Source organism: Ictalurus furcatus, chromosome 27 (genome assembly GCF_023375685.1).
Source record: "Ictalurus furcatus strain D&B chromosome 27, Billie_1.0, whole genome shotgun sequence".
In the NCBI taxonomy this organism is placed as follows: Eukaryota; Metazoa; Chordata; class Actinopteri; order Siluriformes; family Ictaluridae; genus Ictalurus; species Ictalurus furcatus.
In genome coordinates this window covers 6,511,003-6,527,758 of record NC_071281.1, presented here as the reverse complement: position 1 = coordinate 6,527,758, position 16,756 = coordinate 6,511,003, and the positions used below count along the sequence as shown (strand labels likewise).

Below are 16,756 nucleotides of genomic sequence, written 5' to 3'. Positions count from 1 at the left end.
GACCTCGAAATGTATAGTTTTAATAAGGTATTTACAACAATCTGTGTAATATTTATACATATAACATGTATAGCCTGCAGGTGGTAGCGAACATTTAGATCTTTAGATCAATTGGCCTCAATTATAAAGCTGGATACAAACGAGTTTATTTGTCAATCATTCACATACGTTCAAATTCTCCAGGAGATTTCACATTTAATGAAAATCCTGTTATTTTGGAAAAAAAAACAAAAAACATTTGTATGCTACTTAAATGTTCACATAGGAAGACTAACTAACCTCAACTTGACTTCAAATCGTATAATTTGCATCAATTACAGCACTTTTATATATTGACTACGCTGCCAATTGCTTATTATTGGAATTGCTTATTTTTTTATTGTGTTTACAGCATTTAGCAGATGTCCTTATCCAGAGCCACTTAAAGAAGAGCTTCTCTATCAAAAACACATCCTCATGCTAGTTCACAAAGACATGGATGAAGAGTACCATTGAGAAAAAAAATGTGAAAACCAGTCGTTTTATATTATTGGTATTAATTAAATATGGAAAATAAAGAAACACAAGCCCATAAATTAAAACAAATAAAACGTCATTCAATTATGACAAAAGAAATGCAACAGTATAAGCAGAGGTTAGGCCGGTCTGTCTGCCTAACCTCCATTTTATGGAGTTTTATGAGCATCACTACATGCAAATGAGCTGTGCCTGTAATGTACTTTGCGCATTATGTCGATCAACATATGCCCGAGTACGAAGAAAATCAGTCTCTGAGGCTTTTGTTAATCTGGTGGAAAATTAAATTCAGTTTCGCCTATGCAAACACAAATTTATTAAAAGATTGACAAGACCCATGAGTCTAATCAGGAAAATGGCCTGGTAGTTACCCTTTAACTTTTAACTCTTAACCTTTTTTAATGGTTCCCTTTTAAAATTCTGAAACATAATCATAAGTTAAAAAATATCATCAGATGATTGTATCTGGTCCGTTTATTGATGATATTCTTCACTCTGTCTTCTCTGGTGGTACAACTTCCATTAGCAGCTGAAGATGCATGGTGAGGGGAGCTGAGAATATTGCACATGAAAGTTTAAAGATTAAAAACTTGTGCTATACATTTGCAATTTCCATTTTATCCTACACAGCAACATACAGTGCAATACAATTCTTCAGAATAATTAGCTACTGTAACCAGGGTTAATTGTATAAAGAGAAGTGAGTTGACAAAATACACTACATTTGTGAACAATTAATTGGTGTAAGTAATATGCTAGCTTATTATTACTTATTAATTTGACTTTGTGACTGTTGATACTTTTTCTGCCCTCACAGCTTTAGATGCATACACACAATTTGTGTAGTAGACATTTAAAGCCAAGCAAATATAATATTCTGCTTAAAAAATAATGTATTTATTTCTACATTAAAGATGCAATAGTGGATTTTTTTATTTCTTACTTGTACAAATAACCTGGAAAATATGTAGAGCATATTTAAAAAACAAACAAACAAAAAAACGGTTTAAGCCATGACCTCAGCACAGTGTATCATATGATTTTCCAAATGGAATAATTTATTATTGGTAAAGAGAATGAAGCTGGGTGCAGAATTAGTGATGTTGCTCTTTGCCAGGTTTGTAAGAGCAATCTAAAAAAAAAAAAGAAGCTTTGAACAGTTTAAATGGCCTGCTTTACATAATGAATCAAGTAAATACAATTTTATCATTTGGAGAGCCAGGAAAGGCAACGCTTTGGATGATCCACCTTGAAATGATCCATGTAGTTATGCAAATGATGCTGTGTAAACCATGCTAACAGCATTAGGTCTTACTGAAAATCCGGTGAAAATCCATTACAAACAAAATCAGGGCGGCAAAGGGACTCTTAACCATCCTCATAAATCAGTATGACCCTGAATTTCACATGTTTATAGTGTAATAACTTTCAAGCAGTTGAATGGTAGAGTGGGTTTAAGCTAAATGCTTAAAATGCTAACATCAGCCAGCCCACACACTGGAGACCCCAATGCTCTGCACTGTAAACAGTACCTATGTTACTTAGATGGTAAGTGAAATGTAATGGTTATTAATCTCCGGATGCAATAAATCAATGGCTGATGAGGGAATATGCTTATCTAAGTGCTAGGTTTTTGAAAGCCAAGTACGGCCATCCTGTATCTAAACTAGCCTATAGCCTCCCTGTTCACTGTTGTTATGAATTTGTAAAATTGTTCTTTTAGCTCAAGCTAAAATAAAATCAATTATTGCCACCTGCTCCAGCATTTTTATATATTTGTGTCTCCTATCAAGCAAAATGCTAACTAGATATTTATCTTCTGAGGTATTTATCTCGTGAGGTATATTTTTGTGCAACAAATATGAGGTACTTTTATCATCTATACCTAAATAAGGAAGTAATTAAACACCCTTAATAAATAAACAGCCTAGCTCAAAAGTGATGTTATGCTAATGCTAATCCTTGCTAAATCTAACGCTAGTTGATGTCTACTCTACAGGCCACTGTAGTGTAGATCCTGGGGACACAGCTTTGTGAACATGGGCAGGGCCATTTTATGGTTAGAGACCTAATCCTGATCTAGTTTGACTAATCTTGACTAATCTTAACCTTTAAAGAAGAAAATCCTTGGTGTTATATAAATGGTGTTACTTCTACTCACTCATGATTCTGCGGGTCCAGCTGAAGTTGTAGTACACAAAGGGAAAGTAAGTAATCAGTCCACCCACGATGAACACTGTGCAGTACAGGTACTCAAGCTCAGGTTTTTCAATGATTGGAGCCAAAACCAGGTAACAGGATACAACCACCACCACAGCAGGTATAACTATGGGCACCTGTGAGGGACAAACATCTGGAACTATTGAGTTTATGAGACACTTTTGATGAGGCAGTTTTGTTATCACTTTAGCTTGCTTATGGATCATTATGCTGCGAATGTGACCATTTTTAACTAACATTATTTCTTATTATAATTACTATAAACTGTGCATTCCTAAAGTAAGTTAGAAAAAGGAAATAAAATCGATTTGTCATTAAATGTCAAAATTAACACTGTGTAACATCTACTTATGAAAAAGCCATGAAATGTATTTATGTACATGTCAAATATCAAAACAAAAGACCACAACTAACAGTGAATTAAAGATTATAATTTTTTTTTAAATGTATATATTTTAAACTTCATAGGGCTGTGTATCACAAAACAGAGAAGGTAATATAGATGATACACAGTATTCACACACAGATCTTTCAGTTGTTTAGCTTTACCGCTTTCTGCTTGTACCAGTTGTCTCATGTAGGAACTGACAGTAAATAAACATTATTGGCATTTTAGAACCTGCATTAAACAAAGCAATAAACTGTCACTGGGGGGAAAGCTTATGTCTAGGAATTAAAATATATATTAAAAATCACTCTTACCTTCACAGGTCTGTGCAACTCTTTTTTTGTGAAGCGCATGACGATGAGAGACAAGGCAGTAAGCCCATAGAAAGCCCATTGAGCAAAGCTGAAGTAGTTAATGAGAGAGTTGATATCTGCTGGAATTACATAGCAGACACTCAAAAGTGCCTAGATTTGGATATAAGAGTGACACACACAAAAACACGCACAATTATATTTATAATATATGGCTTGTGGCAGTGCTAGCTCAGTGGTGAAGATGTTGAACTACTGATTGGAAGGTTGTGAGCCAAGCTGCCAAGGGCACTTCTGGGCCCTTGACCCTCAACTGCTCAATTGTACAAATTGATAAATGTAATTTGCGCTGGATAAGGGTTTCTGCCAAATGCCATAGATATTATGTATAAATGCCTACATTCAGAAGGATATGCATGTATCTTCTGATAAAGCTTTGCAGAAGCAAATGAATTTAGACAAAATGTATATAGACCAAAAATTTATTCAATTGGCAACATAAAATTCATCCCTTACATCAGTGACTTACATTAAAGATGAGTGCTGGTGCAGGGGTATAATATTTCAGACTGATATAGGAAAGAATCTTCACCATGTGTCCTTCACGTCCAGCCACATATGTCAGCCTTACCAGAACATACACACACACACACTAGAAAATATCAATTTGCTATGATGGCCCAGAAACTGTAAAACATTAACGTACTGATAGCCTACTGTATGTTATGTGGTTAATGTGTATGTAAACGCAGGGTAATCGGATAAGAACAGAAGCACTGTGTAACTGAAATGTGCATCATATTTATATTTAACCTTTGAGAGCAAATGAACAGAGAACAGAGCCAGCCAGATAAACACATGTAGCATGTCTGAAATGGCTATGCTCCAATCAGTTACAGATGGAAATATTTAATTAGTAGTTAAGTTTTGTGATGTAAAAAAAAAAGTATAACTTTGTGATTAGCAGAAATGTCTTTATGAGCTCTGTAGTATTAATCAATTGCAGAACTGAGCATGGAAGATCACAGGCACACTTTTCTTTCTCAGTGCTGCCAATTTTCATGACTTTTAAGAGTTTGAGACACATCTGAGGCACTCCTAAATACTCACCCATTTAAGAGGGCTCTTAAAGCTAAAGACTTTTTTTTATACAGATGCTCATGTTGGGAGTGATGGAGATATTTGGATGGGCATGACTGGGAGAAACAGCAGTAAAATGTATGCAAGTGACTTCCATGCAAGTCACGGATTAGTCAGTAACAAACGCTTTATTTGAAAATACGATTGCTCATAATTGTAGTTGGTGCCCAACCACCTTGCAAAAGTCAATGATCGATTTTGTGGTTGCATCATCAGACCTGAGGCCATACATTTTGGCCACTCAGTTAAAGCAAGGGCAGAGCTGACAACTAGGGAAATGGTTAAGCAGTTAACTGCTCACTGGTTAAGCCGTTGGACTTCTGATCGGAGGGTTGTGAGTTCAAATCCCAGCACTGCTAAGCTGTCACTGTTGAGCCCTAGAGCAAGGCCTTTAACCCTCAACTGCTCGGTTGTATAAAAATTAGATAATTGTAAGTCGCTCTGGATAAAGGTGTCTGCCTACTGCTGTAATGTAACTAATTGGGGAGGAAACCAGAGTACCTGGAAACCCCCAAAGCATGGGGAGAACATGCAAATTCTGTGCACGATCCAGCAGGTGTGAGGTAAACGTACTAACCACTAAGCCACCGTACCCCTAAAGTAGAATAATTATTCAAATAATTTCAAATAATTCAAATAATGGTTTTGACGGCCTCATAGTAATAGGGTATATAAATATTCAAATGTACAAATGGCACAGGAATCTGACACACTCATGGCCAAAATGGCAGCCTATCAGACTTTAAGTCCAAATTACTTTTAATTTTAACAGAAATTATAGATGCATAATCAAATTTACCTTCCAGCTGTAAAGCAGCTTCCATTAGCAGCTCCGAAAGTGGAGAAGACCACAAACAACGGCACCACCCATGACAGTGGGTACAGCACTCTGTCCCCAAAAGTCTGTGTAGCACACAATGCTTTTAAAAAATATTTGGCTTAAGTGACATTCAGGAGGATTATACACAGATTCCTGATAAACAGGAAGGCTAGAAGCTGATGACTGACTTCTGTCTAACTGTTTTTCTAGAAACGTTTAGTACTAAACTGCACTTTTTCCAGCTTCTTCAGTAATTATGTTCCTGCTGAAATCAGACTGCTTTGTAAACTGTGTATCTCTATAATAACGATACTCACCACAGCAACAGCAGAAGACTGAAGTAGTTCTGTAGGTGTCATGACACTGAAGTATGCAATATTGACCATCACATAGCACACTGACACTAAAGGAATCCCGATAACGATGGCCAAGGGAAGGTTCCTATCAAGATGGCAGAGGAATTTTATCATTATAACAAACAAACAAAAACAAAGGAGATAATTTTATTTTTAAAAATCCCACAGACGGTGCAGAATGATCAGCCTACAACTTTACTAAATGCTAAAATGAAAAGAAAAAACAAACAAACAGTTGTAATAAGAAAAAAACAATATGTTTGCAATTTATGGATAAGACACCAGTGTGCACTGTTTCACCTAATTAAGATGAATGCACTACAACATCCTCTAGCTCACCAAAATGACTACAAATAGCAGATGTTTGCATTAAAAATGAGTTGTACATATTTGCATTTAAATCTGTGTAGTGCAGAACAAAGCACTGACATGATCTTCACCTATATGGGTCTTTCAGCTCTTCTGTAATGAAGTTCAGTTGATTCCTGTAGAAGGAAGAAGGTAAAGAATTGAATCTGCTACAAGCCCAGTAGTTAGACTATAACATATAAGTCCATTACCAGTTTCTATTTATTATTCTATAGTTCATTATTTCATTTTTAATTGTAGAAATTCTTATGCAAATTAAAAATAAAATATATCTGAATAATCAGTTCAAAACATTTGCTTTAAAATTGTTATGATGTCATGTTTTTTTTTAAATTCAAAATGTGACACAATGTTCCTAAACGCTTGTGATCTTGAATTTTGAATGTGAGATGTGTTCGTGTGCCTATTTAATTTGACTTGAAATCAAATGAAATATTAACAGCTCTATAGAAATAAACTCAAATAGATGTTTGAAATAGACACAAATATGGACTGTATTTGTGGAATATATATATATATATATATATATATATATATATATATATATATATATATATATATATATATATATAGTGTATTGATGGCTGTTATTTGGTGTGTATGGTGGTGATAGGTGCATGATGGTTGCTGGAAAGTAATAAATTGACTCACCATCCATCATACGCCCAAAGACCGTTGTAAAATGCAAGTCCGATTGCCCCAAATGAAGTTGTTCCTCCTTCAAATGCATTTTGCAGATTCTGTGTGTTTCCTGAAAACAAGAACATGAAAGAGAAGACATTGACAGATACTTATATCAGCAAAAGTTTAATCTACTTCAAACGACCCATTAATTTAAGATACAAAAAACAAGAAGTAATAAATAAATTTGTTGCAATATTATGCCTAGTGTTTCTTGATTAGTTCATTTGTGTGATTTGTAGCACAGTGCAAACCTTTGGCCATCATAACGATGCCTGCAACCACTATAATGACAATGATGAGGAGTTTCGCTGTAGTGAAGAAATTCTGCACAAAGTTAGACAGCTTCACACTTAAGCAGTTCACAACTGTAAGCAACACTGTTAAATTGAAAGAGAGAGGGGGGGGAGGTCACACGAGCATAAATATGTGGATCCACTGTTTTGTTTAGAATAATATTATTCTCATTAAATATGATCCAAAAAGAAAAAAGAAACAACATTAATTACTCAACAAGAAAGCAGTGGAACACGGATAGATACAAGTGTTACAAGTGTTAATACAAGCTGTAGATTTTGTTAACCATGTGGTCCATCATTTCAGGGCAGTGTTTTAAATTAATGTTTTTTTTTTTTTTTTACTTGGTTGTAAATAATTTACAATTTTTACATTATTATAACAAGTTCAAATAAAATATAGGATATTATAATAAATATAACAGCCTAATTATATGTGTATATTATTCTTTGCATTTTGTTATTATTATTATTATTATTATTATTATTATTATTAATAGTAGTAGTAGTAGTATTTATGTCATTTTAGCAGTGGATAAAGTAGCACTCTGCATTCTCACATACAGATGGCAACAGCAGCCAGGCATTTGCTGACAATCACAGGCGGGGTGCACCCTGGGTAAAAAGGTGTAGAGGCATATTCTCCACAGCTGAGGGCAAGGATGGCCAATGATGAAGGCTTCAGTATTAAGATGGTTGTCCAGGAGTAAAGGTAGGCAGGAATGGGTCCAAAACCCTCCATCAGGTATGGGTACTCACCACCTGACTTTACTATCATGGTGCCAAGCTCTGCATAGCAAAGAGCCCCTGTACACACATGCACATAAGCACAGACACACATACATCCACTGTATACCATTCAGAGTGCATATTGAGTTCAAAGTGTACACGATGGTAAGTCATTAATGTATTAAATAAAAGAAGATTTTTCTCATGGCTACAGTAGGGTTTTGCACTTTGGCGATTTGTGTGAAGTGCCTGAATGCTTCTGGGTAACTGAACATAGCTGATGTTCTCTACTCTATAATCCTGCACTACCTCTATAAGCTGCACCAGCTCTCACCACCTCTACAGCTTATCAGGCACTTAATTGAAGTTGAATTAATGTGTGTCAAACTAGCTAGTGTTTTGTAAAACAGAAGATGAGTTAAGCAAAGCAAAGTTATACAGCAATACTGAAAGTGCACACGGGTATTAAGGCCTCAGATGTACCTACAGTGATATTCAGACAGTTGCACAGGAGTAACACACACAGAGTGGAGTTCACGCAGAGGCATGTCTCAGTTACATGCCATTTTTACCTTGAACTTAGGCTTCTTTCTCTTGTACAGTATTAGCTCAAGCATGGACCAGTAAGTCCAACATCACTGTCTGACCATTTGTTACAACCACAATAGTTCTCTGTATTGATCACATTATCTGTGCAATCTGAATAATGTATTTGTGTTCGGTTACATCCCTATAACGATTGATTTCTACTGTTCTTTTAACCTCACTGGAACTGGAACTCTCACCTTGAAGGTAAAAATAAATTAATTTATTGATTTATATTATTGGTATGCAATTAATATTAAGTAACTTGTTTACCTATTAGTTTAATCGTCTTTAGTAAAAAAAAAAAAAAAAAAACTAAAGACAAAGTTATTACTTTTAAACCTTCTCACAATAAAAATATTATGGGGGGGGGGGGCCTCTTCATGGCTGGTGTTAGCAAAATCCTCTCGTGCATGAACAGAATAAATGCATTAAGCAGAATGACTGTGAAACCTCTGACATAGTGACTGGAATGCTTTTAGTTCAGACCCCAGAGCTGCCACTGGGTTACCCCTCCAGAGCCGAACAACCTTTCTCATGTTAAAAATGAAGGTAGGGGGCAAGAGAGGAAAAAGGTTTTAGGAAATAAGACAACGAAGAGCATTTAAGGAAAGCTAAGAACTTTAAGACGAGTAGATTGTGTCCATGTCTATTTACTAACCAAGAGTAGCTAGCACACCACATGCTGCCCACAAACACAGGCATGGTCCCACTGCTCCTGTTTCCTCCAGCACAGCCTTGGGGGAGATGAAGATTCCTGAGCCAATCATTGTCCCCACAATCAAGCAGATCCCACTTACTAGACCCACCTAAATGCAGTTAAAGTTACAGGTACAAAAGAAGTAAATTAAATAAAATAGATCTTAAAATACTAGGGAAGATAATGTAATAAACTACACACAGATCCTTCAGAGTATATAAGTATAGCAGGTGTTTTTTATATTCAAAATATAGAAGTTTCTACATGTTTATGAATGCTGCAGCACAGACTTTAAATGTCACTGTGACATCTTTGTGAAGTGCTGTTATCAGCATAATGAACATTCTAAAGTCAACAGGAGGAGGTAAATGTGTGGCAAATTAGTAACAGCTATGAGAAAATATTTAACATTCCACTGTGTAAGGTCACATTCTAGCTCTCACTGCTGTAGACCTACCCAACAACATACTCACATCTTTTTGTAGAACAGTAGCTTTCATTTCCATGTTCAGCTTGTTTTTGGAATCTGTTTTATCTGTGATGCCACCATTGTCCATTTTATCCATCAAGTCTGCTATGTTGAAATACAGATACATTTCTTTTTTTTTTTTTTAAATCACATATTCAGCAAATATACAAATCCAACTGAATCAGACAGTATACTGTACTACAGAATATATGAAAGACAGTATGTCTTCTTTTATCTGTCCTTATATGGTTGAACTGAAACCAATTTGTTGATGTTATGTAAGTAGTACTCTTGGCTGGAAAGCAGTATTTTGTAGGTACATTTGACTGTCATAAAGTAAAATGTTAATGGCGTGTTAGCAAATGTGCATCAAAATGGTCAGCGTTGGCACTTGTGTCAATATATCTTATCTTAATTGCCATACAGTTATGACTTTATAACCACTCCCACCCCATCTAGTATCATATAAAGTGCCTTTAAATGACTACTAAACACCCTAAAAATAAAATGCTTAGTATGACTTTGTTGGCATGATGCATACAGGTTACAGGTGTTATTGAAATAAAATCCCCCCCCCCCCCCCCACACGCCCATGCCCAAAATACAATCAAATAGCTCCAGGAAAATAATTTGGTGCAATTAGTAAGAGAACACAAAATATATTAAACTTATAGAAAACAGACAGATTCCAAACCAAATCTTTTTTTTTTTTTTTTTTTTTTGACAAATTGTCAGATTGAAAAACTGACAAAACAACAACAACAACATTTAACACAACTTCACTCTAGCACTTTTTAATGTATGTCTTTGCATCTTTACTGAACCATTTAATTTAATATACATACTTAAATCTGTGAGAGATGAAATGTCTATGTTATGGTTAAAAGTCCAGAAATAAGCCTTTTATGAATGACTGCAGATGAATCTGGAATAAATAAAACATAAATAATGTACTAAAGGAAACCAAGCATTTAATCTTCACATCATTCATTCATTCACCTTCAGTAACAATTTTTACTTGGCTTCAAGTTATATAAAAAACAAAGATTTCATGAATGGTTTCATGGTTCTGACATGATTATTAAGACTACTATGCTCTATTAAAGGCTAAAAAAAAAACAAAAAAAACTATCATGCTCACTCAAATGCTTTTTAAATGTAAACTATTTTTTCTATAGCATAAAATAAAATCCAAACCTTAGAGCAGACTCCATTCAATTCTGCACATTAATGCGCTGAACATGTACAGGTTTGTCATGTCCTTCGTTCTGATCCATCCTCCTTTTCATAAAAAAGGTGGAGTTTACACTGCTCACTTTGAGTCTTGTTCGTGATTGGAACATGTGAGGAAGAATGGGGAGGAGAGTGGCTACGACTAGCTGGAGATGAAGAGTGCACATCCACACAATACCTCTTTGACTGAGACACCTGATACCACATGGACTGAATGAGTGGACTGAGAAAGAGAGAGAAGACATGGAAAGAACACTTAGAACTAGCTGAGGACAGGCCAGTACTCAAAAGTTTATGTCCAGTCACATTCACCACCATTAAAATAGTCCCAAGGAAAATTTTTATTTAAGTGTATAAAGAGTAACACTTAAAGAGTTGACATTTTCTACACAGTTTAATGCAACAGTATTTATGACTGTCATGTAATGAGGTTGAGGAGAGCTTTATTGAAGAGCATGAAATCCAGAGGGTAAGGCAAAAACAACAACCAAGACAGGCAATGGTAAGTTATATATCGTAACTAAAATGCACTGAGGTACATCAATATTTACTCGTGTATATCACAATAATAGCATCCAATCACATTTAGTTAAAAACTGTGGATGTCCACTAAACAAGTTTTTTAAAGAAATTCAGTCAATCAGTCAGTGAATACAGTGATACCAGATACGGTAAATCCTCAAAAAACAAAAAGAAATGTCAAAGAATACATTTATTAAAGCATGAACTAGTATCCCTCGGATATAAAAAATACCCTTTACTAACACAGCAAGCTTAATATGATTGCAGTCCACCAGTTGATGACCTCTTGCTTTAGTGCGTAATAACATCATTGACGTGCACCTCTTTTATGCACTAAATCACAGTGTAAGTGTTTTTAAATATTACACTTAAGTCGACAAGATAATGAAATATACTTTTGTTTAAGTACACATATTTCAGTATATAAAAAGTACATTTACTGAAAGTTATATTAAAGCATACTTTAAAAGGCATTGTGTTAAAGTACACTTTTAAATGATGCACTTAAGTCGACATGACAATTAAATATACTTTAGCTTAAGTATGCTTCAGTATACTAAGAAATACGTTTAGAAATACATTTCATTTAAGAAATACAAGTGTACCTCCTTATTGCATACTCAAATCCCAATATGAAAGGTACTACAAAAAAAAAAAAAAAAAAAATTTTGAAAAATACAGAAAAGTATATTTTTAAGTGTATTTCCAGAAAGTAAATGAAATGAAAAATGCACTTTGAATATTCTTTACATAATTGAAGTAGACTATTTGTGCATTTAAGTATGTTTCATTTTCACATGGGCAAGACGCAACCTTGGGCAATTTTATTGACCTACATTTATATACATGTAAACCATTTATTTAATTCGTTGTAATTTTATTGCAAATTTTTTTTTCAGTCTGTGTAATAACACTGCAACATTGCAAGCAATCTCAGGAACAGAGTGTACGATTTGTCGGTCCTTTCAGTTCAGTACTTTTGAACAGACACTACAATGTGATTGTCGTTCAAGACTTCAGTTTTTAATAACCCTATAAAAATATCTTTGTAAGAGACAAAGATTAGATTAGAGTCCTTCAGAATCTGTGCCCTTGACCTGCCTTACAATCTCTGTACTTTTATTGAACATTCCAGCAATGTTTAACAATAACATCTATGCTTAAAGAAATAAGTCCAATATTGTCGTCTAAACAGAAGGCCTTGATTATATCATCTTAACTTATCAGATAGTTTATCTAAAATACAGTTCTGTGCCAGATTTATAGCTCTGCCACAACCCACTTATAAATAAGCCTGACATAAGTCATTATGTTGGTCTTCTGAGGTTTGGGAGTCCATTTAAAGGTAGAACAATCCAATTTCTTATTTCTATAAGATATCGTTTAAACCATGGCCACATAAGCACAAGAGTTTTACATAGCTGAAGAATCTGGAATGGTGGTTTGTGTTTGGACATTTTATAGACATATCCCAATGTCATTTCAGTCCACCCCTTCTCCGTCTCAAACTGGTGATAATTCTCCCATGTGAAAAAAGCTTAATGTCAAGAAATGCAGTAAAACCAGAATAATTGGCATGACTTTTCCATGATGGAAAATGCAGAATTAGTGACGTTGCTTCTGGACAGGTATGTAACGGCATCTGTATAAATCTTTGAATTGTTTGAATGGCCAGCTTTACATAATGAATCAAGGAAATACTTTTTATTTCCTTTACAAAGATAAATGTACAGTGACTACACTGGTGAACAACCTCATAAATTATTATGAACCATATTTCGCTTGTTTATAGTGTTATAACTTGAGTGTGCTTGAAAATTATATCATGACAGTCCTGATTCTGGGTAGCATGCTAACGCTAGTTGAAACATCTTGCTTCTGGGAGTGGAGCTTTGTGTACACTTGAGGAAACAGAAAAAACAATTATGAATAATTAAAAATAATTAAAATCTGATTTAGCTCCACCTATTTAACCGTTAGAGACCTAATCTTGCCAAATTGTGACACATCTTACCTAATGCACCTTTATCCTTTTACCCGTATAATCATAGTCGTGGGCGCACGGTGGCTTAGTGGTTAGCACGTTCGCCTCACACCTCTAGGAGGTTCGATTCTCACCGTGGCCCTGTGTGTGCAGAGTTTGCATGTTTTCCCGTGCTGCGGGTACTCCGGTTTCCTCCCCCAGTCCAAAGACATGCATGGTGGGCTGATTGGCATGTCCAAAGTGTGTGTGAATGTGTATGTGATTGTGTGCCCTGTGATGGATTGGCACCCTGTCCAGGGTGTACCCTGCCTTGTGCCCGATGCTCCCTGGGATAGGCTCCAGGTTCCCCGTGACACTGAAAAGGATAAAGCGGTATAGAAGATGGATGGATAATCATAGTCTCAAAGAAAAGAGAAAACCCTGGAGCAAATTATTTACTTTGTAAGAACAGTTTCTCCAAATCAGTTTAGGGGTATTAGTGTAAGTCATGTGTATAAACAAAGCTGGCTGCTAACTACAGTACACCGTGTTGGTTGTTAGCAAGCTAGCAAGGTTTTCAGTTAGCAGACTAGCAAAGGATAACCCAGCCTATGTTGGTTCTAGGTTAATATTCTAATGTAATAAAAATACAAATGAAAGGTTAGATATGTAACCATGGTTCTACACCTACGTGGAGGACCGCAAGAGTGGGTTCTTTCTCTGCGCTTGCTCCTTGCCAACTACAAATATAAAAATCATCACCTCATAACCATGACTCTATCTGGGTATCTAAGAAAATCCTCTTGTCCTCTAAACATTCTTGTCAACCCAAGTGACCCAGGTGGCCTAGTGGTCCTCCACTTATTTATATAACCATGCTTACATGCATCATCTTTCATTCTACTTCCTTATGTTCTGGTTTGCCAGGATAGTTTACTTTGGAACTAAGGAAGGCAATGATACCATTCTTTATTGAAGATAACATTTGTTCAAAGTGATTTTGCTCACTGTTGAGGATGAAAATCATCCAGAGTGCAGCTACTAACCTATACAGTGCTGTGAAAAAGTATTTGCTGAGTTCTTCTGTTTTTGTGTATATTTCACACTGAATAGTTTTAGATCTTCAAACGAAATACAACATAAAACAAAGGCAACCTGAATAAACACACAATACAGTTTTTATTTATTTATTTTTATTAAAGCAACAACAACAAAAAGTTATCCAACACCTATCCCCCATGTGAAAAACTAATTGCCCCCTTAAACCTAAAATCTGGTTGTGCCACCTTTAGCTGCAGTAACTACAAACAAACGCAAAGCGATATCAAGCAGAGTAGGGATGCACCCTACACAAGGGTGCTGAAAAAGTTTGAGAACCCCTCATCTAATGGAAAAGTACCACAGTTATTAAAATGTTATTGTGTATCCATCAAATCAACACTGGATTTCCTGTTTTAACCAAAAATTATACTTTGTTTCCGAATACACAGACTTATTCTTGTTACACATTTTATTACTTAATATAGTTTGTGGAACACTGTTGCCATGTTACTTGTTTGTAAATATTGTACAATGTTCTGCTCTTTCATTTATATCTTCTTGTCCATCTAGCTTCCTTCATTAGACATGCACATTAGTTCTCCTGTCTCTGGGGTTCTCCTAAGGCCTACTGATTGGCCAAGGTGAGTAAATCTGGTGCAGCAGGTAACGTTGCTGCCTCACAGCTCCAGGTTCCAGAGTTCCCACCTCTCAGAAAAATGCCGGTAGGTGAATTGGTGACTCTAAATCGGAGTGATTCAGTGTACAAATGTATATTGCCCTGTGATGGACGGACATCACACCCAGGACCCACACCCCGTGTTTTTTGGGATAGGCTCTGGATCCAGCACGACTCTGACTGGGATAAAGTGGTTACTGAAGATAAATGAATGAATGATTGAATTCAGAGCAAATGTATAAATACTTCACGGAAGATCAGCAAATATCAGATATTCAGGTCTTTTTTTAAATTTCCAATTTCATTATTGAAATTTGATTTGTTTATGCCATGAATAAGTATGTACTAAATAAATAACATTTTAAACGTGCCACTGAAGCTGAAACTAAACGTCTAAGTTGAGATAGATATATGTGACCAAATTATCAAACGCCACTAAAAATGGTTTTTGGTCAATCTTGACACAAGTGTAAGCCATGCTTTTTCCTTCACATATAGACAATCAACACCTTGTGCATTTCAGAAATGCATCAAGTGTTGAGGTGGATGTTTTAATAAAGGCAAGAAATCTTTGACAATTTGGAAAATTTTAAAAACTGTCCCTGCCTCTGCCAAAAAGTGATGATAGAAAATATAATACCCAGAAATTATACACAAATTTTACATTTTCACTTTATTGTTTCATAAAGGTGGGGCGCACGGTGGCTTAGTAGTTAGCACGTTTGCCTCACACCTCCAGGGTCGGGGGTTTGATTCCCACCGTGGCCCTCCCCCAGGCCTCCCTGGGGGAGGAAACCGTACTCCGGTTTCCTCCCCCAGTCCAAAGACATGCATGGTAGGCTGATTGGCGTGTCCAAAGTGTCTGTAGTGCATGAATGGGTGTGTGAATGTGTATGTGATTGTGCCCTGCGATGGATTGGCACCCTGTCCAGGGTGTACCCCGCCTTGTGCCCGATGCTTCCTGGGATAGGCTCCAGGTTCCCTGTGACCCTGAAAAGGATAAGCGGTATAGAAGATGGATGGATGGATGTTTCATAAAGTTACACATCTTTTTTTTAATATAAAGGGGGAGAGCTGGCTAAATCAACCTGTAACTCCTGTATATCGGTCATCTTCAGCTTCACCCTTCGCACAGTAGGGGGCTATAATGCATCTGTTGTTATTCCGGGAATGAGGAAATAATGCCTAAAGAAGCAGAACTACAGCAAAAAGGGCGACAAAGAAGGCTGCGTCCCAATCCGCACATATAGACAAATAGTAGGCTGTGAAAATTACGCCATGTAACGCTATGAATACGGTGACGTAATTAGTAGACCGGTATGTGGTTTGGGACAAAATGAACTCCTGTGTACTTCCTGTTGTGAAGTATGGCTGTTCAACTGACATTAATCATCAATGCCATGCTGCCATTAAAATGTGTCGAGTCGAATTCCGGAATCGACTCCACTGGAATCAGAGCCGACTCCAAAATGGCTGGAATCGACTCTGATTCCAGTGGAGTCGATTCCGGATTTCGACTCCACACATTTTGAACTTAGGCTGCATGGCATTGATGATTAATATTTTTGATCCATGTCGGAAGCTTCATTTGAAAGTCTAAATTTGATCTTTGACGATAAACAACTGTTAATTAAAAAGTGATATAAAAAAATTGAATACTCAGAAATTATATAAAAAAATTAATTTTCACTTTATTTCATAAAGTTACACAACTGATATATTAATATAAAGGAGGAGAGCG

At 36.0% G+C, this 16,756-nt stretch overlaps 1 protein-coding gene across 6 annotated transcripts; it reads right to left on the bottom strand.

Annotated features, from left to right (window-relative positions):
- slc7a9 (solute carrier family 7 member 9) lies at nucleotides 1–15,655 on the bottom strand. Of its 6 annotated transcripts, XM_053616565.1 has the most exons (14): nucleotides 10,778–15,655; nucleotides 10,426–10,505; nucleotides 9,585–9,685; nucleotides 9,073–9,220; nucleotides 7,662–7,904; nucleotides 7,056–7,181; nucleotides 6,772–6,871; nucleotides 6,192–6,236; nucleotides 5,713–5,836; nucleotides 5,375–5,478; nucleotides 3,965–4,061; nucleotides 3,439–3,588; nucleotides 2,678–2,852; nucleotides 1–1,068 (listed from the first exon to the last, which is right to left on the bottom strand). In XM_053616565.1, the coding sequence occupies exons 3-14, from the start codon at nucleotides 9,675–9,677 to the stop codon at nucleotides 1,007–1,009; spliced, it is 1,467 nt and encodes a 488-aa protein (XP_053472540.1). In that variant the 5' UTR covers nucleotides 9,678–9,685; nucleotides 10,426–10,505; nucleotides 10,778–15,655; the 3' UTR covers nucleotides 1–1,006. The 6 variants fall into 6 exon arrangements, with proteins under 6 accessions (XP_053472540.1, XP_053472541.1, XP_053472542.1 ...); XM_053616566.1 differs by lacking the exon at nucleotides 10,426–10,505 and having other exon boundaries at nucleotides 9,585–9,682; nucleotides 10,778–10,806; XM_053616567.1 differs by lacking the exon at nucleotides 10,778–15,655 and having other exon boundaries at nucleotides 9,585–9,682; nucleotides 10,426–10,437.
- Between the last annotated feature and the right edge of the window lie 1,101 nt (nucleotides 15,656–16,756).

Coding starts and splice junctions, on each gene's coding strand:
- slc7a9 (XM_053616564.1), bottom strand. CDS start 9,707: ATGTATCTGTATTTCAACATAGCAGACTTGATGGATAAAATGGACAAT. Junction 7,905..9,072: donor TGGTGTGCTAGCTACTCTTG/GTTAGTAAATAG, acceptor ATGTGTGTACAG/GGGCTCTTTGCTATGCAGAG. Junction 3,589..3,964: donor CACCAGCACTCATCTTTAAT/GTAAGTCACTGA, acceptor ATCCAAATCTAG/GCACTTTTGAGTGTCTGCTA.